The sequence below is a fragment of the Phoxinus phoxinus genome, assembly GCF_949152265.1.
Source record: "Phoxinus phoxinus genome assembly, chromosome: 23".
Classification (NCBI taxonomy): Eukaryota; Metazoa; Chordata; class Actinopteri; order Cypriniformes; family Leuciscidae; genus Phoxinus; species Phoxinus phoxinus.
Window position 1 is genome coordinate 12185553 of NC_136898.1, and position 26037 is coordinate 12211589.

The following is a 26037-nucleotide window of genomic DNA, read 5'->3' on the forward strand; positions in this document are numbered from 1 at the left end:
CTTCAAAAGCAGATCGTGGAGACATTTTAATCATAATATTTGACGGTGCCCAGGGCCCCTTAGATGTCCTGGGCCCCTGGGCAATTGCCCAGTTGCCCTAATGGTTAATCCGGCCCTGCATATCTGCATCGGTAAAAAACTATTTATTCATATATAATTATTAGTAGATGCGCTATGCTTTTACTATTTAGAAAGTGACCAATCATGTGTGACCAATATTTTATTATGTAGCTGCTGCGTTCACACCGAACGTGGATAGAGCGTCTGGAGCAAGTGATTTCCATGTTAAGTCAATGTAAAGACGTGTTTAGCGTGGTGCGATGGATGCGATTTCGCCTCATTCGCGCATCCAGTTCGACTAGATTGATTTTTCCTTTCTGAACTGTTGCTCAAGCGCGTTCTCTCATCTCCACTGCTGCAGCTGCTCTATGAATATAACGCATCACAACACTACGGAGTGCGAGGCGTGTCCTGAGTCACCTACCTTTAAACCTTAAAGTAGGACATTTAAGTTGATCTGGTTTACAGAAGCCTGTGACTAATAGTTTTTCATTTTAATACAGGTATGAAAGACCTGTTTGTGAAAGTTTTTATTATTTTTGTTATTGTTTATGTTAAAATAGCACCTGCTTTCTGGTCACTGTTAGCCTACCTGCTGAAATCACATTATCTGCTGGCAAGTTACGGAAGATTTCTTTGTTTATCCCTTTCACTGTTAAATGTGTAAGCTGTTGAAAGTGTAACTGGGGAAAGAATGTCTGTTTTTATTTAATCTTTTGGTTTTGTGAAAACCAAAGCTTTTGTTTTTGAAAGAGCCATGCGTTAAAAGTCAGATGGCACTTAAGCTAATTTATGATTTGCTGTATGTCTGAACAAAAAAAATAAAAGTTAACTATCTATACCATTTTTTTAATTGCATAGCATCATATTTTTCTCCATTGCATCGTATTACACTGAATCGCATCACGTTGAATCGAATCGAAAGCGTATCGCACCGCATCGTAATACTAGTGAATCGTATTGCATCGCATCGGTAGCTGCTTATATGTATCTTTAATGTATCGTATCGTTGGCTATGCATCGAAATGCGTATCGCATCGGCCTCAGTTATGGAGATGCACATCCCTACAATCTACTGCAGTATTTCCCTTCTCAATCAGTAGAAAATGTGACTAACACCCAGTCATGCTTGGGAAAAAAAAGAAAGAAACGATATACCGTGAAACCGGTATAATCTTGATAAATAAATAAATATATTACTAAAAATTAATTATTATATAAAATTAATTATAAAGTTACTGTAATCATAAACTGTATGTTGTTTTGCATTAAGTACAGTTACTAAAGGGATTACTATAGGGAAAATGTAAATATTGTTCTCTTATTAAATGTACCATTGTTCATCCATAGTATCATACTAAACTGACTGACAGCTTCAGTGATTATAAATGGAGCACTCTTAACTTGCTTTCTTTGTAATTCAGGCACAATTGAAATAAAAGTTTTTGTTTTTCATGAGACTTTGTGCCTTCTTACTTTTCCATATATTAGGCAGTGGAAGTGGCTAATAAGTCAACAAGTGCTCCTCTGCAGCTATCTACTGGTTATAGTGGTAATTTCATGTATTTGTTTAAAAATAAAATGTTTGTTTGCCACAAAGTGTTAGTTTTCCTTCATCTTTAAACTTTGTTTACGGATAATAATTGTATAATATTTAGAGCTTTGACGTGATGGAAAAAGTGTGAAACAATCGAAAGCCCTTGTAAAGTGCTTGAAGTTCAGTCACAAAAGGTTGTATAAACCCATATAAACATTTGACTATTTATGCCACAATACCATGGTTACAGTTAGCATTGCATTAACTCCATAGTGAATGTTGGTGATTTGTGGATTGAAAAGCCTACTACAACTTGTTCTTTCATGGCACAATGTTTCTCCTGGTTTAGACATCAGCGCTGTTTGATCTGATATGGTTTGTAACAGAATTCTGGGCTGAATTTGAATGCGTCCCACTTAGTGCTGTGTTGAAAAAATCGATTCACCAATTCTAAATCGATTTTCATATTAATTTCTAAAGATCGATCCGTAACTCAGAGGATCGATTTAATAACAGGCCTACATTTTCCCCATAAACACACTGAGACACGGCGACCGGCGGCGCTGCTAATGCGGTTTCTCTGAATCCACTTGTTGACAAGAAAGGAGGAATGAATCGTTCACAGCGCGTTTTTTGCGCGTGCAAATTCGTTTTCCAGGCGCGCCTCTGTTCATGGTTGCATAGCAACGGCAGACGCAAAGGGAAAGTATGCGCTTGTTGAGAGGAGAAAGCGGTGCAAACTCGTGCAAACTGCGCTCTCCATGATGACGAGGAAGTATCAAATAATTAATTGATTTCTAGCCCTTGCATTAGCTTTACTACTAGATATATTCATTGAGATGAGAAATAAAAAGCCGCCCTGTACAGCTATGATCAGCTGTTCGGCCGAGCTTTTCATGTTGTTACGGAAAGGCCGTAACAGGCTTGTTTTTGTCACATGACCTGTTGAGATGCATTGAGTGCTTCTCACTGAATTTGCACGCGCATAAAACGCGATATGTGAACGGCCCCCTAAAGTGGTATCGTGTGCGGTTGTATCTAGTTTAAAAGGCCTTTTAAATATGAACGCAGTTTTGGATTAAATAAAAGGACAGTCAATTAAGTCAAATAAAACACGTTTTATCTCCTGTTTAGTTGGTAACACTACATTAAGGCCTTATCTAACATCAATACATTGAGTGAACAATACATTTTTACAACATTAATGTATGTTTGTGAATGTAATTTAATACAAACACTTGATTGTTCATGAACAGTTAAAACTTTTGATTTTAAAAATATAAGATCGGATCAGATCGGATCGAATCGAATCGAATAATGATAATCGATTCAAGATCTTGAGAATCGGAATCGAATCGATTCTTGAAATTTGAATCGATACCCAGCACACTAGATCTCACTGCAATGTTATTTATTCTGCAGTGAGTTCAAATGCTTTCTCACTGGATCTCCCCGCGCTGTGTAGTAACGGTGTCATGTGATCATCCTGCCAGTAAACCTGTTCTGAGCTTGCCTTGCGCTGTCTATTATTTCTCAGAGCTAATAAACGTTCCACACCGCACACCTCAAACGAGTAGCACGTTTCGTTCCACTTTTGTGTCGTTTGATGTTTCTCATATGCAACAGAAATGGCAGCTCTTATCAGTTGGGCAATGTGGTAGTGGGACAACAATATTCTTGGTTAATCTTCAGCTCTTTGCTATGTGGGGCCACTGTAAAACTAATTGTCCCATGTAGTACAGAAATTAAATGATGCACCTTTAATACAAGTGTAAGTTTGGGCAGTAAGCCAAGTACACCAAGAGCCTGTCAGTCGCAGTAATCCCAGGTTGACCTCTGAGACTCTCCCACCAACATAATGACACAAGTTGTGATGAACATCCTTTATTAAGTATTTGTCCAGATGTCACGTCGGCCATGACTCTTAGGCACACTGGTGGTGTCCAGTCAAGCAGCTTGACTGGAACTGTTTGTCAGACACATGAGCCGCCTTGCATTTAAGAGCAGGAATCTTCTACTGGCAAGCTGTGTAGTGTGAACCCTCGGGCCACAGAGCTGAGCTGCTCAGAGAAAAGGTTCTTTGAAAACATGTTGGATCCCATCTACAGAGAGAGAACTGAGTGCTCTGGAGGAGATGATGTCTGCCTTTGCCTTTCTTTGACATCACTGCGTGTCTGAAGATCTTTGGGGTGGTTGTGAGTGAGATCATCCCAGCAATGTCATTTGTAAATCCTCTGCTTGCTTTGACCTTTGACCCATTGCTGGAGAGCTTTGCCTCCAACAGGAAATTATGTCAGATACAAAATGAAATAAGACAAGTTCTTTTGCTTCAGAAGGTGCGTTGTTGTCCCTCTCAATTTCCCTGACCCTCCTCTGTTTCCGCAACGCTTCTCAAGTTTTAAACAGACTTCGGATACCATAACAGTCAAGCAATGTGATCAGACAATCACACATTGTGCCAGATGCCTACCAGAAAACAACATGGGTCTTGTACAGACACATTCTGTTTAGTGTTAAGACATTTCTAGGTCACCTGAAATTGGTGTTATTTCATTTGCTTTATTGAAGGAGAAAGATTTGGGTTGATTTACACTGCTGGTGGTTAGCTGCCCGGCATAACGCACAAAGCTCCTTTTTTTTCTTCTCACCGTTTGTGAGGTCGTGATTTGTATTTTTTATTTTCTGGTAATTTTGTTGTATCATTTGACTTAAGGGCTTAGTTTAAGGGCTTTGTTGCAAGACTGTGTGTTATTCCTCTAATGACAGGGCTTGTTTGGTTTCGTTAAAATGTGCAATTGCAGTTGTTAATAACAATCTATTTTATACCTTTACTGGTAGTGCTTGCAAACATCAGTTTAAATTGTACTTGAAAGTAGCTTGTGTTTGGCTTAATGGTCAAGACCTGCAGATATGTGAAATAGGTCAATGATTTAATGTTTTTAGATTAAAGGAACCTGGTTTAAACTGTTTTTGGGTTATTTTGGACAGTGTTTATGATATGCATTTTTAGTAGGGATTGATTAGGGGTGTACAGGTTGAAATGAATCAGTTCGGTTTTTATCACTGTTGTCTGTTTTTTTTCTTCTTCTCCTGAATTGTGGGAGAATCGCGATCTTCATTTTACACACACACAAAAAAAAATTGTGATTCTCAATTTATCCTGAATCGTGCAGTTCTTTTTATTATAGGTTTTTATTATGTTTTCATGGTTTCGATGTGCTATGTTCAGGGAAAAAGGACTACTGTCAAATAACGTAACGGTACTACGTTTTTGTGGAAACTGATAATTTTTATTCATTGATGAAAAAAGCAGCATTTATTTAAAATAGATTTTTTTTGTAGCCGTGTCTTTACAGTCATTTGTGATAAATTTAATGCATTCTTGCTGATTAAAAGTATTAATTTCTTTAAAAAAAAAAAAGTACTTACCCTAAATGTAAGAATGCAGTATCTGAATGTAATGACACAAGAAGTGTTAAAAGTTTTTTGTAAAAAATTTGGAAAAAAATAATAATAATATTGGAACTGGTAGAATTGACATCATATAGATGTAGTATCTATTGCCGTTTTTCCACTGCATGGTACGGCACGCTTTGTGGTGCTTTTCCACTGCATGGTACGGTTCTGCTCACTTTGTGGCGCTTTTCCACTGCATGGTACGGTACGTTACGGCACGGCTCGCTTTAAATGGTACCACCTCTGTTGAGGTTCCAAGCGTACCGTACCGATACTAAAATGGGACGTGAAACACTGCAGATCACTGATTGGTCAGACAGAATCGTCACTACCAGCGTCATTGTATTTGCGCGACACTAGACACCAAACCCGGTAGATTTAAATAGTCAGTAACAGCCACCGCTGTAGCACCTGTTTTTAAACTACTTGCTTGAAGAAAAAAAAAAAACTTCCAAAAAAGAAATCGTGGTCAGTTTACGAAGTGCAGACGCTCCTCTCGTTGGTTGCCGAGGAGCGGGTAAACTATAACGATCAGTCTATAATCCCACCCACTGAAGCGTAACCGTACTGAGCTGTACCGAGCTGTACCATGCAGTGGAAAAGCGCCATATGGTATTGGCTGCAATCGTTATTGATAATTTTCCTAAGTAATCTGTCTCTGAAATGCACTTACAATTTTCAGCAAGTGCTGTTTGCTGCTTGTGTTGTGTCTGTGCTACTGAAACTATGGTGTGGTCAGACTAGTTCACCCTGTCCTGATGATGCATTGGCTTTTGTACTTAATTCCCCAAACCAGAGACAAGGGGTAGCCCTGCCTCCTCCTTCCTCCATCTTTATGCTTTTTTCCCCTTAGCGTTTCTCTCTCTCTTACTGTGCTCTCCTGTCATCTTTGGAAATAGTCATTAATTAGTAATTGAAGCTCTCCGGTCCTTGTATGGCTCTGCACTCAAAATCAGAGAAAAGGAACAAATGAGAGCGAGCGAGAAAGAAAGGAAAGCCAAGGGCACAAGGAGAAGAGAAAGGAATGGAGGTGCATATAGAAAGAGAGGGAAGACGGATTACAGCAGAGGATGAAGATGAGGTAGAAAGAATTAAAAAAAAAGATGGAGATAAAGAGAGATGGAGAGAAAGAGACAACAGAGAAAATAAGCAGGAAGAAAGAGAAGAGGCTCTTGTAGCGCGCAGCTCTGGCTCTTCCCTGGTCTGGCGCAATCCCCTGGGGCCAATGGTTGAGCAGACATTAATCTCTCTGTTTAATGACCCTACAGCTGATCTAATGACTCCTGCATAGGAACCTGTGGCTGTAGGGAGCAGTTCTACACTAAGGGGCAGGGCTCACTGTCCTGCTATTATGAGCCCATGTGTGTCTGAGGCATGATAATATGGTACTCACTGCTGGTGTACTGAATAATACAGGGAACTGCTGAAAAGACCAGCATGTTCTGGCCTCCTAGTTGTGGTCAGGTTAGGGTACAGCTCTGAATCTCTCTTATTGTCTCTACACATGGAATTCATATATTTGCAATAATCTACAGTTTATATTGTAAATGTGTAAACAGCACTGTGGAATATAATAGTTTTTGCAATGCTGATGTGAATGATTTTGATGTGAATGATTACATGTTTATGTAATTATTTTTTACATTTTATATTTTTATATTACTTTGATTCACTCAATCTTTGCAGTTATTCATTAATAATAACAATAATAGGTTTTGTACAGAAATATTCGATTGGTAGAATTATAATAAATGTAAATATAACTATTATTAATAAATCATATTTAAATAATAGTAATAATAATAATAATAATTTTTATTATTATTATTATTATTATTTATTTATTTTCTTTCCCCCCCTAAAGGTACTCTCATATATTCACTTATATCCACCCATGATTAACTTGGCTGGACTGTGTGAACCGGGTGGTGTGTGTGTGTTTTGTGTCCTATATTGTTACGATTCCGGAAGTCGATTTCCCTTGATAACTTGAACTTTTTTAGAAAAGAAACCCACTATCTCGGTGTCTAAAAATCAGTGTCTTACCCTTACAAAACAAACACAGCCAGTGACAGTCCGACAATACTCATGTCACAACTGAAATTCCTAGCATGTAGAGAGGCTGCATCATTTATGCAGTTATAACTCCAGGCTTAATGTGTTTATTTTTCAGGGGTGTTAGTATGTTTGGCAGTCTTTTGAGCACATGGGTCTTTGTAAGTCAGCTATCTTCCTCTCTTTGTGTCTCGCGCTCTGTGGGTAGTGGTTAGACCATAAGATACAAGGTCACAGGGTACGCTTGATAGAAACCAGGTGCCTCCTCCCCGCAGTAGAAATAGTGAACATGATGGTTTGGTTTAAAGGAGGAATGAAATGCCGTTGACACACAACAGTAGATTTTACGGCAGCTGTTTATATAAAAAAGTTAGACGGATGATTTGCCGTTATTGAAAGTGGAAGTGACAGTGATGCCTTCATTGGTTTTTCATCATCTTAATGCCATCCCAACGCACAGGCTCACAATCTGGGAAAACACGGGACGTGTTACCTATAGCTTAGAAATTTGTCAATCAGTAGAGATTTTGGATGGTCTCTTGCGGTTACGGTCATGTGGTGTTGCAGTGCTGCGCTCTTACAAAAGCTTATAGGCTTGTTATACTATCGCTTATGAGGGACAATACAGTATGGAATTTTAATCGGATTAAAGGAGAAACATCATGAATGAAACTTAATTGACACTTGAAAAGTTCCTATATCAACATCCTAATGAAGAGAATATGCTTAAAATAATGTATAGTTGTCAGTACATGTCAAGCTTTTCTTGCGATTTTGCTGCCCATCATGTGTACAGATACTTTTTCATACACGAGAAGTGCGTTCAAACCCTGACGCAAGTGGTTGCTGTGGTAATGAACAACAATAACTTAACATGCTAGTTTGTGTGGACTAACTTTTATTTGAGGAAATCTGTTTATAATAGGCAGGCTGTTAGGTTTTAACTACTTGGTCTTGCACTGCCTTTTAGTTCAGTTTATTTGAATAAATGTGTCTAATAGCTAACATTGTTTAAGTGAACGCTCAAGTTAATATACAATGATCAAAATGCAAGGCAAGGACGTTGCATGTATCTGACCTATTTTTAGCGGCATTCAGGATGGGGTTTGATTGTTCATAGATTATGTAGTCTATTTCAAATTGATTGCGTATACAGACTGTCTCTGGGGGGCGGGATTAGATTTAGTCGGTTGAAGAATGTAAGTTTTAACGTTAATGAAATTAGTTGTTGTGCAACTACAAGTAAAAAGATCATTGCCTTTTTTTTTTTAAAGATGTTGCATGAATGGGAGATTTTCATGGACTCTGAGGCTAATGTTTCTTACCTTGAATGAATGATTCTGTCAAGAGCGTGTATCTGTGTACAGGTGAAAAGTAGCTGGCCCTGTACTTAGGCTATTAAAAGATGCATGAGACAGCCAAAACCACCTAATTTTCTCTCTCATTCTCTGCCTCTCTCTCAGCTTTGACAAAAGACAAGGTGTTTCATTGTTGCCAAGCTGTTAGTCAAATCAATGACATCCTTTAAAAGTGAATTGTGCTACTTGCTGCCTTTTCAGGAGACATCAACGAATTATAGATTTGCCTTCTGGCCTGTTTCCAGTTCTTCAGCTGCGTTCAGTTTGCACTTATTTCACTGCATGCAGACAAACTCTGATTGAATGACCTTATGATTTGGCCCACAATAAATCTTCTACACTGATTGTGTGGGAATGTGGTAAAATGGTTAATGCAGACCTGAGTAAACTAGGGGTGTAACGGTTTTCTGTAAAAAAATCGTGCTGTTCTCCACCCACGGTATAATATGGTCTGTTAAAAATAAATAAACAGACAGAGTTACGCTAATGTATGTGTCTGTTGGTGGATACGCATTCTGGCTTCTTCTAAACTTTGTTCAATGCGAGTGCCGTATACTCTTTATGACCAGTCATTTACACCAAAAGCACATGTTGCTTTCTGTATTTAAACTAAACTCATGCTGTTGCTTGTAGTTTGATTATTTGTTCCTATTCTCATTCATTTTATTTGACAGTATTCTTTTTTTCCCCTGAACATACCGAACCGTACTCAAACCGTGACTCTGAAACCGTGATAAAAACCGAACTAGAGCTGCATGATTCTGGATAAATTCAGATTTACTGAATTTACAGAATTTTTATTTAAAATATTTATTAATTTGAACAAAATAAAAAATTTGAATTATTTGAATGGAGTCGATGTCTCATTCATCAAGACTTGTTTCATTATTGGATGAATCAGCGTTTGTGAATCATTTAAATGAATGATTCAATGACACTATTTTTTAAATACCCTTTTGTCGCCACCTCCTGGCATAACGATAAACTATACAATACATACAAGTGTCAAAATAATTTAAGAGTATTTACTCTTATTTTGATCCATACCATGTTTATACCCAAACTATAAAGTTTTATCCCAGTACACTTTTATTCCCTGTTATTTAAAAGTTTGAAACCCATAAATAACGATAATGTGTGGTTGAAAACACTCTTTGTTTCTGAATCGGCTTCATATTGTATATGAAGCGGCTTCATATTGTATATTTACATGGCAGCTTCTCTCTCCGGATTAGCGGCAGTGGAAACTTGTATTTGAATGTTTTAGTGTGATGATGGTACTGTTCAAGGTTAACCAAAGTCCTTGTTTTTAACAGTTTCACATCGCAAGCGTCAGCGGAGTGTGACCAGCACGTGTTTTGTCACTGCCCATATCAATGAATGAGAGCGGTCACATCGGAAGCATGACGGCGACCCTCTCGTCCACTAGCGCAGCGAGTGTTTTCAATTCATTCCTTTAGAGCTTTACATTCACGCGTGAGAGAGAAGCTCAACTTCCATGGGAATGAATTGAAAATGCTCGCTCTGCTCCGCTTGCTTCTCGCCAGTGGACACTCGTCATTCATTAACACGTCAGCAGCAAAATTTTTGCTGTTCATGTGAAGCGCTGTTCATGTGAAATAAGTATAAAAGACATAGCAGAATCGTGGTCATTTAGGAATAAGATTGCGTGGGTGTTTCGAATCGAGAATGAGATCACAATCTTTTAACGATTAATCGTGCAGCTCTAAACCCCTAGGGTGTACAGAACTATTACTGATAGCTGATGGCTTGATCAAAGTAGCCACAAACTGCAGTATCTTTTATTTAAACATTTATGCAAAGCATTTAAAGTGCAGTCATAAGGAAAAACAAATAAATATGCAGTGTTGTTAGCTGCAACAGGGTACAGTAACTGCGTTTTAAATATGCAGAAGTGCATGCCATGAACAGAAAGAGGGTTGCACATAAGAACACTCTGTTGTGATTGGTTAGGAAGATATGTTCAGCTTCTTTTTACCTGCAAATGATCAAGTGCTTTTGTGTTGTCACCTTAACTAAATGTGTGTCTAATTTATAACACTGGGGCAATTATGTTGTCTCAGACGTCTGCGGTGTTGGGGAATCCTATCTGAGCTGTTTGTTACTGTTTTATCAAGTGGATTTGTTGTGTATCCATCTGCAGACCTGCGGGCGGGCGGGCAAGTGTGGGTGGGTGGTGTAATGCGTGCAGCCTCTGGGTGCTCATGGGAGCTGTGCTGCACAGAGACATGTTTGAAAGGAGCTTAAGAGCTGCCAGGTTTAAGCAGTGACTCCTAATGAGATTACTGAAGCATAGAGGCCACTGCCGAACGTGATCCAGAAACAAACCAGCACTCAGATTTACAGCCCTGTTGGACACCGTACCTGCAAGTCTAGTCTGTGCAAGGCAAGATGGCATTTGCTAGAATCAGTGCATCAGATTAATTAACTTGAATCAAAAAAAAAAAAAAAAAAATCAAGCAGAATCCTGCGTTGCTTTGAAAGTAACTAGAGCTTCAGAATAATTTTTTCTTTCTTTTTTTTCTGCAGGTGCATAGGTCTCTTTTTAAATTCAATTAATGTCCCAAGCTTTTAATTGACTTAAAATCAGCAGGAGCTCTGGATTGTTTTACATTTGATTGATAAGATGTTTGAAATCTGATGTTTGAAATCATTGTTTGAAATTGTCAAACATACCTGACTTTTAGATTCTTTAGACTTACGAAATGGCCCAGTCCAGCTGGTGTGTTCAGAAAGGATAGAAACTGCAGGAACAGGAATTTTATGTAATAAAAATGTTCATAATTTCTCTGTACTTAAAGAGAGAGATGTGACCTGAAACTTCCAGAATGAATTTAGTATGGTGCAGATATGCAGCCTCTGCATTGTAGAGTGATCTTGTTTTTCTTCTGGTCAGTTAAAAATTGCATTAATGAAGTATAGGGAATACTTTTTGCCTTTGTATAAAAAAGTTGTAGATCTGCCTTCTTTTTTGTTTGTGTTCTGTCATTCACTTCTGCAAATTCCTTTTACTTACGACCGTTACATCAGATGTTTATAGACAGCAGCAGGCTGACCGGGTCTCTGTGTGTTTGTCCTCTCCACAGGCGAGGATGACGGCGTGTGGGAAAGCGGTCTGTCCTATGAATGTCGAACTCTTCTCTTCAAGGCCATTCACAACCTGCTGGAGCGCTGTCTGATGAACCGCAGTTTCGTACGCATTGGGAAATGGTTCGTTAAACCCTACGAAAAGGATGAGAAGCCCATAAACAAGAGGTAAGAAAAATTATATTTCTGTTCAGATGTTCTTTATTTGTGTTTGATCATGTTTTGATAATAGCTTTGATGGAGATTTGAGGAGATAAATGACTCTTTTGTGCAGTGGGCTACCAAGTTTGCAATTTGCATTATCCATTGTAGTCCTTACATTAGAAAAAAATCTTGTTTTTGAAGCTCATGTTTCTAGACAGAGTAATATTATTTAGACCTGGTGGCCTCAAATCAACCATACTTCCGTCCCAGTCTGACACCAAAACGTGAATATCTTTGCTATCAATGCATATTCACACACCGTCTCAGTGTATCCAGAGATCGTTAATTGCAAGGCTACTTGCGCTCTAAATCTATATATATGCTGTACGCTCTTGTGTGTTTGTGTACATTAGCTTCTTGGCGCGTTTGTTGCAGGCATGCAAGTGCTCTGTCTCCAGCGCTGGATTTCTCCTTGTCAGCATCTGTGCTCTTTGATAAGAAACTGAGACGACGTGTGTAGAGGTGGAAAAAAGAGAGCAGCTTGGCTTTTCTCTGCCCTCTGCCACAGTTCTCTCCTCACAGCGTCATTTATTTGCACTCTTCTCTTATCGTTCTCAAGGTCATTTATACACTCTATTAGCACAGCCAGACAGCTTTCAAGTAGGTTCAAAATAGTTTTTTTTTTCCCATACAGCAAATCACAGGAAAGGTTGATAGTCTTCAAGTTCAAAGCAAGATATGTATTTGAGGCATTGTTTAATACTGAAATTAATATTTTAATCCTAGTGCCCCTGAATTTTTAAAAGATCAGAGTGTGTTGGTTAAACATGGTTAAAACACACATTCATTTGAGATCTGTTAAGGCTCTAACTGTGTCTGTGTTTTATAGCACTGTCTGTCTGCAAATCACTGTAAAGTGACAGAAAAAAGGAACAACCGCATTTCCTCCTTTAGCTCACCCTTTTTCACTCATACAGACACTTTCCTTCCCTCTTTCTAATTAGTAGTTTCCTTTAGATGGCGTGTTGAAGATTCTGCAGTCTTATGGATTCATTTTTATTTATTTTAATATTTAAATTTTTACCTCTAGCATTTAAAACCAAATGATTACGACCATGCTCGACGTACTTAACACGGCTTACATACTCATTAATTATTAATTGAGTACTTGTCTTGCATATTTACTTTATACTTTTAACTCTTTGTTCCTCTCTTTTATTGTAAACTGATAAAATGTATAGACTCCATCCATTAGATATTAGAAGCAAAGTTATGGTTGAATTTGGATGTGGAGCTTGTAACACTGCTTCTCGTTTACATTATCGTTCAAAAATGTTGGTTCAAAATTGTTTACATTATCATTAAAAATTCTTGTTTACATCATATATATATATATATATATATATATATATATATATATATATAAATATATATATATATATATATATATATATATATATATATATATATATATATAATTTTTTTATTTTATTTTTTTAAATGTTTTTGAAAAGTCTTTAATGCTCACCACGGCTGCGTTAGGGTTAGAGATACAGTAAAAACAGTGAAATTATTATCATTTGTAACTACTGTTTTCTGTTTTAATGTTTTGCATATTTCTGAGATGGCAAAGGTGAATTTTCAGTATCATTACTCCAGTCTTCCAGTCTCCAGTGTCAAGATGCTTAAGGAAGCATTCTAATATGCTGATTTGGTGCTCAAAAATATTTATTATGATTATCAATGTGGAAAAATTCATTGTTGCATAGTTTTTGTGTGAAATTGATACATATTGTCCTGATTGTTTGATAAATTTATTGTTTATCAAACTTCACTTTTGATCAATTTGATGCATCCTTGTTGAATAAGTATTAATTTCGTATAATAAATCATATGGCCCCTAAACTTTTGAATGCTTGTGTGTACATTCCAAGATGGACTTTAAAGGTGCTGTAGGTGATTCTCTCATATTTTTTTTTGTTATGCTGGTTGAAAGTCTCCTCATATCCTGAAAGCAATCACTCGGCGTAGGACCATAGAATGTTCGTTCAATCGTTGCGTTCGGTCTGAACGGTCCTATAGCACGTGTTCCCTGTCGGCCAATGTGTGTTTGCATACAGTACCACTGCGCAGGCTGTTCACGGCACGCAGACATAAGTCATCAGCACGATCACGTACGCTGTGCAGACAGAGCGAGAATGGCTGGCAAGCTGCAAAAAACAACTAACACAAGACTCAACGAGGAACCCCTGGCATGCAAGAAATATTACACTGACAAGTTGCTGCATCTAATTCCGTTTTTAAGAATTTGTTTACGTTTGGAACGGTTACTAACTGTACTATAATTTTCTCACCGGTGAATGACACATGATCTATTGCAGTAACATTGTCTCTGGTCTTCTGGGCTGTGCGCGGTCATGCTTTCAGGAAGCGTGGCTTTGGACGGCAATTTGCAGGGAGGGTGAGACGTACGTTTTTACTGCTATCAGGCTAAAGTTAGCATTTTTCTCAGATGTCCTACTGCACCTTTAATGTCGAAGCAGTGCATGATGTCTTTGTGTCGAGAGTTTCTGTGGAGTTCAACCACTGGTCTGTGGTCCGCTTTACTTCATGACACCTAATGTCTCATATTTGCAAAATCTGATTCTTCTTAATGTGTGTAAGTGTTCATCTTGTATGAGTTTTTAGTCCCTGCTTCCCTACGACAAGATAATATGAACTGAAGGGATCTGATTCTCAATCGGTACTCATTGAGCCTTTTAAATTACAGACAGGAAGAGGAACACTGTGTAGTAATGGGCTGGATGGTGATTAGCATTTCTGCCTGCTACACTGATTCACAAAGTTTGCTTGTGTCTCTCTTAGTGCCAAATCCCTCAGTGAGTGGCTGTGTGTTCAAGTCTTAAACACGTGTATTTTTTCCACCAAGCAGGTGTTTAATTTTGTCCCTGAAGAACCACCATAGCAGAACACACATGTGTCCCTTAGAGGATATCACCTGTCACAAATATGGCTGTGGGTTCTTGCATGCCATAAAATCTCTAAACACATCTGATTCCTCACAGGCCTCCATTCATAAACGGAAAACTAGCAGTGCATCACAGATTGGCCAAAACTTATCATACGGTATTAGATTATTTAGTAGATTATTTTGTAGCGTCGAGTGATTTTATTAAAACAATATTTTGAATTTGGGACAAAATAATGTACGTTTTACATCAGCATGAATATAACAATTGCCTAAAATGTTAATCGGTGTTTAAAAAAATGTTAGTCAGTGTATCCCTTGTTAAGAATCATTTCTTGTGTTCTTAACAATCACAATTAACCTAAAGAACTTTAAGAAATTAGTTTTTCATGATGTATCATCCAATCTAATGATTGTCTTCAGCTATTAAATGATTGGCATAATTATTATAAATGTTACCCTTACATTCAAAAGTTTTTTTTTTTTTTTAAAGAAATAAATATTTTGTTCTATTTGTACTACTCGTTAAATTGATCAATGTAACAGTATTGACATTTATAATGTTACAAATAATTTCTCTTTCAAATTAATTTCTTTTGAACTTTCTATTCTTCAAAGAATCCTGAAAAAGGTGCATACATTTTTTTTTTCCGGTGCAAATCAGGATATTAGAATGATTTCTGAAGAATCATGTGACACTAAAGCCTAGTGATGGGTACCGAAACCAGTACTTAACGGGCCTCGGGGTTAAATTGCGAAAGACTGTAGTATTAATAAGCTCCAGTGTAATCAGTTCTGCTTTTGGTTCTGGAGAATTTCAGAAAATAAATGTCCTGTTTATTGCTACATAAACATTGTCTTGGAAATTTTATTTTACCAACCATTTCTAAATTGCTATAATATTAAGACATTTGTCTATGATGCATTTTCACCTATTCATAATCCATAAGAGAGATCTCTCTCGCGTTGGAGTCTGTGCCTCTCGCACGCTTCAGCGCGCACAACACGAAAGCCCTGCTTAATTAGTGACAGTGCCGGAGAGAACTAAACCTACAAAAGTGTGGTTACACTTCACTAGAGTCGATACAGACAATGCTCATTGCCACAAGTGGAACAAGACTTTTGCTTGTAAGTGCAGAAAGACGAGCAATCTGTCCAAACATCTCTCAAAAGTGCATCAACACAAAGAACCTGATAAGAATTCCGTTATAGTACCGGACCAAGCCGTATGATACCCATCCCTACTGAAGACTGGAGTTATGGCAACTTTTCCATTAAAGGAAGTAATCACAGGAAGTGAAAAAAAGTTCAAAAAATTACAATTTTTACTGTATTTTGATATTTTGCATTGTATTTTTTTAATCTCTGTGCACTGACTGTTTAGATTAGGTAAAGTGTGTTTAAGGAGTGGATCCAAACTCGCAGCACACACATATACACACTTGTATTCTCTTTTGAGGGATTACCTCAGTAAACCTGTTAGACTTCAGGTCTGTATTGTCCCCACCTTTGCTTATCCTGACGCCCGCCCTCTAAATCCTTCCGCACGGAAAACACAGACAGCCTCTGCAGCGCCACTGGCTTCCTCTCTCTCTCTCTCTCTCTCTCTCTCTCTCTCTCTCTCTCTCTCTCTCTCTCTCTCTCTCTCTCTCTCTCTCTCTCTCTCTCTCTCTCTCTCTCTCTCTCTCTCTCTCTCTCTCTCTCTCTCTCTCTCTCTCTCTCTCTCTCTCTCTCTCTCTCTCTCTCCCCAAACCCCCCCCCCCCCCCCCCCCGCAGGTTGAAAAAAAAAATTCCAGCTTGTGAATAGACCCAAACCCTTCCTGTTCTCTTCTGTGCTGTGTTGTCTTGCATATGAGCAAAAGTGTCTTGTGGTTTCTCTATAATTAGAGGATCTGTGTGGAAGCTAGGCTCCGAGGAATGCCAGGGAACTTGTTTTGTTTTATTAGATTTTTTATTTATTTATTTTGAAATGGCTAACACACTCCAGCCATATTTAGCTCTGTGTAGTTGGTGTGTGTGTTTGTGTAACTATGCTCAGTCACTAGGCGGTTCTCCCATTGGCTGGCTGTGTTGTCACACGGTGCTGCTCTGTAACCAAACCCGATGTGTTTTAGCTGCTTACATCATCCTTCATACAGGTCAGAGCTGTGATCGTGCGCACTCTCTTTCTCTCTCTCATGGTGGGTGTGAGCAGCAGATCTGTTACCATGGCTAATCCACAGATCCAGTGTGTTCTTTTATGGGCAGTTGCTCGCAGGGGAGCCGGGTGATGCGTGAGCCAGTGCAGAACATGATGCATTCCCTGCACGTCACTGCACGTTACTCAACAATTATTGTGGTGTAATGTCGCAGTCATACTGTAAAGGGTATTAAAGATGCGTCTGTGATTTTTCTATTTGCTTAGCAAGGCAGCGGAGGAGACAGACTGCGGCTGCAGCTCTGAATATATCCATCACGATACCTACCTGCTTGAAACCACAGACATTTCTGAACATCTGTACACGCCCACAGAAGTCTCATGTAATAAAATCATGCGCTTGCATAGGCACAAAATCATTTGCATGCAGAAATGCATGCATGGTCTCCCTTGAGATGCACATCTATGACAAACAACATGCTAGGATGTTTTATAGGGGTTTGCACACAACTGTCACAAAGCATTCACACACACCAGCAGATGCAGCAACGGGATTCCACAGAGAGCTAAGCGGCATGTGATCTGGTGTGTTTATCTATTATGAATGAACTTGCTGTATCTATACTGTTAAAAGGATGAATTTCTCCACACCAGGTCCCTTGTTTCTTTGTCTCAGTCATGACCAGACCCACACAGAATCTTTCTGCAGAATTGGGGCATCTGTCATTTGCTAAGTTAAATTAATCCAGTCCCCCAAATAATACTCGTTTATTATTACAATTTAATTTAGCTACCAGTCAGTTTTTAGTGCTCAGTTGAACATATTTTTACCACATTGAACATCATTCTGGAGATTTTCCCCAAAAATTAGTGCAGGAAAAAAAAATCTGCACTTTGTCTCAGGTTCTGCCTTCTATGTTGTTGCAATTTGGATGAGAAAGGAACCGTAGATCTCATGTGTGCGCACACATTTAGTCCTTGTTTCATGTTCAAGTTCAAAGGCATGTCCAGATTACATCATTATATCGTCTGATAACCATTTTTCTACACTTCACTCCTGGACAGCTTCAGATAAACACACTGTAGTAAATCTGGATCATTCAGGGTGGGTCCAGAAGATTGCTGTAAATTTAGAACCCTGCCCAGGCTACAGCTCCCAGCTCCTCTCTGCTGCTTTCAGAGCTCAGATCCAAGAGACTGATGTGAGATTCCTGACATTCCAGAACTCCTACTCTCTCACTTCCCATTCCTGTTCTCCACTCACACACTTACTGACACTACACACTGGTCATAGATATCAATGGTGAATGCTGAAATTTCACTCGTTTTCCATTTTTATTCAGGTATTTCTTATCTCTACATTCTCCTCTATCTTCTCTTCCTCTCCTCCGATGCTCACTGCAACCTTGACCCCGTAAATTGACTTAATCAGAAGCTCCTTTCTTTGCTCTAAGGAGTGTGTGTGGAGGGTGTCTGTAGTGAATAGATTTACAATCTGTGGAGATGTTCCAAGGTGTCTGGTCTCCGGTCTGGCACCTCCCCCTATTTTCAAAAAGCATGTTTATTAAGGAAAGTCCCTTTTCCTATAAAGTTTTATTTTGATGATGGAATTTATTGGTCGTATATTGAGGAAGACAGGGTGTAATGGCTCATTTTGAAGGGGTTTGTTTGCTCAAGAAGCAGATCTACATCAGCTTACATGTACAAAGAAAACGAGCACCTGTACATATTGCTCTTTAAAAGCAGTCTACATCATAGTTTTTAAAAAAAGTCTTGATTCTTGTAGCTTAGAAATTACTCTCTTCACTTTTTGAAATACAGTCTCTAGGGAGCACCGCTATTAATTGTTTTCTGTTTATTAGTTTTATATATTTAAAAAATTGCATTAAAGCATAATTCAAAACCCATCCCTGTGTGGCTGTTGTGATAATCTTTGTCAAGATTGAGAGTCTCTGTGGCTCGGAGCCAATCAGGTCCTGTTTTAGTGAGAACATTGACTTTGTATTTAGTGAAAGCCTGTTACATAAGATCAATAAACATTTAATTAGCATAAGTGACTGTTGACTAACTAATGTTTTGTTTGAAAAACGTCTAGCCGGGTTTGTTCAGCTGTTATTATGAGGCAAACATTTAAAGCATGCAGAATATGAGCTCTTGTCTAATCTAGAGGCTTTTTAAGTTCTGTTATTGACTCTATGCGCTTCGTTTAAAGGCCACACATTATGAATGAGTGAGAGGATGTCCTCTGTGTGTGTGTGTGTGTGTGTGTGTGTAAAGGCTTTGTTTGCAGGATCTTTTGATGGATGCAATAGACCGTGTATGTTTGTGTGTTAACTGCCATTGCTCTGTGGTCGACTGCTTTAATCTGAAGGTATTTCAGAGAGTCTCAGTTCTCTATTTGTGGTAAACTCATTGCTGTTAGTAATGCACTTCAATACAGTGGCTGATGTCTTCCAGGGGTTTGGTTTGGAGAGAGGCTGTGTAACGACATGTTCCTTCAGTTGATCACCTGATCTTGCTACTGCTATTGGTCAGGTGACGGAAGACAGACAGTCATGTGGTTTAGACACATGTGACATGTTAGAGGAATAGTTAATCCAAAATTAAAAATATGAATATGTAAATGTGTGAATTTTTTATGTTTGTTCTGACAGTCTTTACATCATCTCTCTTGTTTTACATTTGTTTAAACTCCAGTATTATTTTAGTATTATATTATAGTGTTTATTGTTTATATTTTCATTTGTTTTAGTAACTTGTAACTTATTCGTTTTTTAAATATTTCCATTTAATTTTTAAATAGTTTGAATTGGAGTATTAAAATTATTATTCATTTAGTTGTCAAAGCAACATTTAATCTAATAGGCAAGTATTTAATCTAATATTTATGTGGCGAGCAGGACAGTGCGAGGCCAGTAGCGTGATTATGAGCGACACTTGCGTGACGCACCGGTATCGTATCGCTCACGGAGGAGCGGAAGCATAAAAGGAGGAGCGACGACAGTTTAGATTGAGAGAGGTTTCTGTTTTGTGTGGCCAGCAGTCGTCCGTGAGGGGCTGCTGGCTTATACTTTCATTTTTGTATTTGTTTATTTTGTTATTAAAATATTTTAATGTTCGCTGGTTCCCGCCTCCTCCTTCCCATAACATCTATCCTCGTTACAATTTATATTTTATTATTATTTTAATTAAGAAAATAGTTAAATAGTTTTAGTATTAGTTAACAATATCAACACACTCGCATGACTGAAGCAGGATTTCTCCTGTAGCTCTTTGAGCATTCTGCATAAGACGGTTAAATGTGAATTATGTTGGATGGTTCGACAGAGAGGCGTTTCAGATGACTTGGCCACAGGGCCGCTTGCACACCTGCTTGCCTGTGCCTGGGTGTGCTGCATGTGTAAAGTCGTTGAATTGAGATGTGAAGTGTGTTTGTGGGTTTTGTTAGTAGGAGTTTGCTACGCCCTGACCAGAGCCACTGCTTTCAGGAAGTCAGTAACAGCTCAACACTACAACAACTGTGGAATGTTACCCCTCTTTTTTTTTGTCCGTTTTTTTCTCATGCTGTTTATCTCACCACAAGCTGTTCTTAATGTTTTGTTTGTTGCTAATGCTCTTTTTCATTCTGCTAATTTTCCCCTCTAAACCGGTTAGCTGCTTCTTTTCTTCCTTTCTTGCTTTTTAGATGAAATCCGTGGTCATCATAATTAGCTAGTGTCATCAGGAGTAGCTGGTGTCCTGAGTTCTATTTTTGTCATCGGTTGACTGATGCAGGGACCATAAAACTGTTTTGCAGTTATGTTTGTTAAAAATACACTGCTATTCAAAAGTTTGGTGTCGGTAACATTTGTTTTATGTTTACGTCATATGTTATCTTTGCTCACCAATGCTGCACGTTTTTTGATCAAACATATACTACAAACAGCAATATTGTGAAATATTATTACAATTAAAAAAATTACAAAATTAAGAATTTTCAGCAGCCATAACTCCAGTCTTCAGTGTCATATGATCCTTCAGAAATCATTCTAATATGCGGAGTTCAACAGAACAACATTTATTTGAAATATAAATATTTTGTAACATAAATGTCTTTACTGTCACTTGATCAATTTAACATAATTTCTGAAGTATAGCTTTCTTAAAAAAAATATTTTGCTGACCCTACACTTTTGAACTATGTATTTAAAAAAAAAAGTTTTTTCATTTCATATTTGTGACAAAAAGCATGGCCACTTGCAGAATCATACAACCATAAAGTACATAAAGTCCCTTGGTTAAGCTCGGTCTCAAAAATGGGAAGGCGAAATAGTATTAATCTTAGTTAAACCTCTGATGATGAATTGGCCACTAAGGGATAAGTTGTCTGAAGACGAAGTTCCAATAAGTGTCGCTCTGTTTATTTTTTCATTTCCAAAGACAACTTTTTATTTTCATTTGTTGAGTGTTAATTTTGGACTGGTGTGAACTCGAGCAGGAACAGTGGTTACAGGTCACATTTTTTGTTTTGGGTCTGGTCAGTGATGCACACACTGATTGTTCTGTCTGCCGCTGAATAGAGAACTTTAGGAGCATGCTGTTATTGAGCACACTCTGTGTGTAGACCATGTGATCAAATCTGATGGTGCAGCAGGATTGAGCTCGCTCAGAGAGCCTCCTTTTGTGTGCATTGTTGTTGAGAACGTTTAAGACCTGTGCGGCTAAAATAAAGTCAGATCGCAGTTGTGCTAATATCTCTACAGGGGGCAGCCTGCTGTAAAACATCCTCCCCTAGCAAGACCGAGAGCTGTTGTAGTGCTTGGGGTCAGTATGGCAAGTTTACTCAGTTTAGGCTTGACGTAGTTGCAAATCAGTGTCTCTCTGTGGGTTAGTGGCCGATCCTCTTCTATGGTTCTCACTCTAAATGCAGATGTTTGGCAGGTGTCCATATTAATGAATGGCACACTGCCTGTACTGTGTGTACTGTTTTTGGACAGACTTTTTCAGGTTAATGACCACAGTTATAAAGCTGCTCTCAGTGGGTCTCATTTATCAATCTTACATAAAAACGAGCGCAGATCTAAGCGCAGAAATCATCTTATGACGGGGTTCACGTGTGATTCATGAAACATTCGTATGCTGCCAATCCCATCGTACGAATGATCGGACGTTGATAAATGTGGCGGCTGAATACAATCGTCATTTGAATATCAAGCCCCTAAAAATTCACGTTTTAGAAGCCTCGCCCCTAGGATTTACGACATGGAGAAACATGACTCGGCCAAGAAGAGGAAGTAATCTCATGAAAGAGAAATTTATTTTACTCCAAAAACACACGTTATCCTCGTAATTGCAAACAATTATATGTATGTTAAATAGCGATAAATAACACAAAACATTTTCAAACAATGTAAACACTATAGCCAAGAGGCTATTTCCCCCCTCACTTCACAAAAAATCCTTTACATTTAACGGTATTCAGAACAAAAAAGAATGAAATATAAGTAGCTAAAAATTAGGGCTGCATGATTAATCACAATTTACTTGCGTACACGAGCCGAGACCTGATGTGAGATTTGATCTTAGCCACTGCTTGCGTCCATATTGGTAAATAGCAAGTTTTTCGTGGAAACGGCCGTACACACAGATTTCTGTTGTACGTTAATTTCATAAATGAGGCCCAGTAACACTGTAGCCTATGGGACAATGGCTGGACAAGAGACACATCCATAAACACTTTCTTATATATCCAGAATAAGTGTTGCGGAACTAAATCCGGGTGCACACTGTACGATCTATAATAGTCCTTTACGATTGTTGCTTGTCAGATTGTATGAACATGATAACACCGCTGTAAGCCATGTCACACTGTAGGATCTCAGTTGTCATTAATGTCAGACTGTTCGGCAGTCAAGACACGTTAAGACGCCCTTGCATGTGGATATATATATATTTTTTTTCAACATAAACTTGAAACAATATAAACACGATAATCATGCTGACTCGAGGGTATGTGTACGTTCTGTACTATATCTGGCGCAGTCTGCTACTCTGCTTTATTAGGCGTTTTTTTCTGTTCGCGCTGCTTGAGCTTAAATCCTTTTGTTCTTTATATTTTTTGGTTTACACATAGGCCAACTGTTTTATGTTTTCAACTAAAAGAAAACTAACATATATTGTAAGTAGGGCTGTCACTTTACGTTCGAAAATCGATTGCACAATCGATCGGACCAACCAACCCAAGATTCGAAAATGAATATAGGGAATCGATTTTAAAGGCCTTTTTTTTCCTTTTTTTTTTACCAAAAAAGTTGTTTTAGGTGGACAGATCAATACAATACACAGAACATGTAGGATGTTGGAAAATAACAATGTCTTTTCTGTTAACCAAATGCTTTTTAATATTCGCTATTACTTCAATGCAAGTGAGCAAGTGCACTGTTGTTTGTTGCTTAGTGACGTGTGTGTTCAAGGTAGCCAGAAATGCGCAGATTCTGCGCAATACGCTGTATTTAATATATCATGATGACTCACGAGTTGCATATTTGCGCTAAATCCGCGCAGATTTGGCTACACGAACTTCCACAGCAAAGTGAGTAAACATAGAAACACGCCCAATTGGCTCGTGATTTGACAGCGTTACCCACCAAAGTTCATTTTTACCCGCATTTGGCGGATTGGCGGGTGTTAATTTCAATCCCTGAATGTTGCACTCCTGTTTGTCATTGTGCACGAATCTTCACGCCAATAAATCATCAGAAATATTGCTGACTTGTGCGCATCTCAAGCGCCCTCTTTACGCTTGTCCTAATGCCTGTTAGTTGTCCGTGGATTTGCCTATATTTGGTTGGAAAATGGAAACGTCTTTACACATGGAAAATTGATTTTACAATCGATTCAATGAACACTTGTCTCAAAAATCGAACAGGATTTTTTCACAAAAGTGACAGCCCTAATTGTAAGCTTGTTGTGTATATTGCCTAATCGTAGGCTTACGAAATGGTGACAAAAACATTTTAAAAAATTAACTTAGAAAATAACGTATTTTTCGTTAAACGTCATTAAAATAAACGAATATTCGAATGCAATATTTTTGAAAAATGCCCATCCCTAGTCAAGACACGTTAAAAAATAGACTCATGCAAAAAGACTCATCCAGGGTTTTACATCATCAACCCATGACACTTTTGGTGACTGAAATTTACAGCGGAATTTACATGCCGGGAGATAGAAATTTTGGCTCGCAAACAAAACCAATATTTAGCGTTTATTTTAATCGTTGCTTTTCTTAAAAAAGGAAACAGAAAAAACTAAGACATGTGTGTGGAGCAAGTGGAGGTTTGTTGTCATCTCACTAATTGCGTCATCGGGTTTGCGCTCCTATTGGTTTTTGATTTGCCGTTTGTCGTAGGAGAAGCCACACTGCTGCACTATGCTTTAACTTCTGACATTAGGTAAGATTTGAACGCAATGGTCATTACTTGGCTGCCGGTGAACATGGCAAACTAGCGATTAAAGACTTTGTCCTAGGATCTGAGGAATTTTTTTAGGAATCACAAAATGTGTCTTAGACGGCCAAATCGTGCAGTGTGAAATCGGCTTTAGATGTTCTGGGTTGTTCCTAGGGTCAAACAATCTGAAAAGCAAGACTGTGTGATATTCTGTTCTCTAGATCAGTGGTATTCAAAGTGTGGGGTGCACAGATACAGCAGGGGGGCGTGGGAGATCAGCAGAAAAAAAAAAACTGCCATGCCGTTCAAGTGCCTGAATCGCGGTAAGCGATCTGCCTTTATAAAGCGGCATCGTACGGCAATTACACTGAATAGTTATTCTTCAGACCGGTGACTTGTCACCTTTGAAACAAGCCCAACATAGAAGTTGCTCGCCATAGAAAAGCACCTGTTCAGCGGACCGAATCACAAGCTGCTATGCGTTGCTCCGCTGCTGTGCGTGTTCTGGTGAGAAGACGAACAAGAAGCTGAGCTTGTGAGGCGCAGTCAAAAGCTGTTAAATATTGGCACTTCTATATATTGTTCATCCAAAGCATCACTGAAATATTTAACTCCAGGTATGAGCAATAGTAAATTAGCAACAATTGCTGTAGCAAGCATAATTAATTAATGCAGGAACTTTTTTTTATTTTACAAATGTTTCCTTTTAAAGCATAATGCAGTGGCATTTCATGGAGATACAAGTGGGGTTTTCTGGTCAAGCAATTTTGCCAATGGACTACTTTTGCTTTAAGATGCTTTAATGTCTGCGATGATTCCAGATCAGCAGAGCAACCCTAATGCGCTGTGGAACAAAGGATTTTAAGCACATATTAGGAAGCTAGCGTAGTTTGACTTATTTTCACAGAGCTCAGGCTTTACAGAGCTCTGAGTGTGACTAATTTAGAAGTAGTATTATTGTCCTTTTACATATATTAAAGAGCCTAATGCATTCATGAAGAGAAGAGTCAAACGCAGTGTAATCCTTGAGGTCAAAGACCAGACTCTTGCATCTCAATGATGTGTGATGTTTCTAACATGTTAGAAGTATTGACAGCACTGTTTTTAGTTACAAATGAATCTGATTTTTTCTTAGGCCTGTAATGATCACATTAGATGGCAGTTAAATTATTCACAAGATTTCAGATGCTGATTCTGTAAATGTATAAAAAGTCCAATCAGATGATATGTCCCTAGTTGTTGGGTCTCATATTAATATTTTTTTTTCTCTTTTTGAAGCACGTTGCTGCTCAACTTAAGCACCTCTCTCTCTCTCTCTCTCTCTTACTCAGAGAACACCTGTCTTGCTCCTTCACGTTCTTCCTGCATGGAGACAGTAATGTGTGCACCAGCGTGGAGATCAACCAGCACCAGCCCGTATACCACCTGAGCGAGGAGCACCTGACATTGGCCCAGCAGGCCTCCAGCCCTTTCCAAGGTGATAGAACACTCTTTACTTGATATGCTTTTTCATCTTTTCCCCCCTCTCTCCTCTGCTTTTGTTTCTCCTCGCACTTTCTCTTTCCAGCATTTCCTTTCCAATCAAAATTAGATGAGTTTTATAATTTAGTAAAGCCTAGTGGCATCCTGTCTGCCCCTCCTTATCTAAAAAAAATGAATAAAAAATGAAATACAGAAATAATGTTAAAGACCTTTTCCTGTTGTGAATACTTGGGGAAGAGGGAAGTGTTTTTCATTACCAGGAACATGGGCAGGGCTTGACGTCCTAATGGTGACTTCTGCAC

The 26037-nt window shown here is 38.5% G+C and overlaps 1 protein-coding gene across 1 annotated transcript in view; it reads left to right on the top strand.

Annotated features, from left to right (window-relative positions):
• The window catches only part of med13a (mediator complex subunit 13a), an 83668-nt gene that overhangs the window by 14207 nt on the left and 43424 nt on the right, over positions 1-26037 (top strand). The window contains exons 3-4 of the mRNA XM_079600762.1: positions 11574-11742; positions 25585-25730. Coding sequence (XP_079456888.1) covers positions 11574-11742; positions 25585-25730 — 315 coding nt within the window. The remainder of the gene's footprint in view (positions 1-11573; positions 11743-25584; positions 25731-26037) is intronic.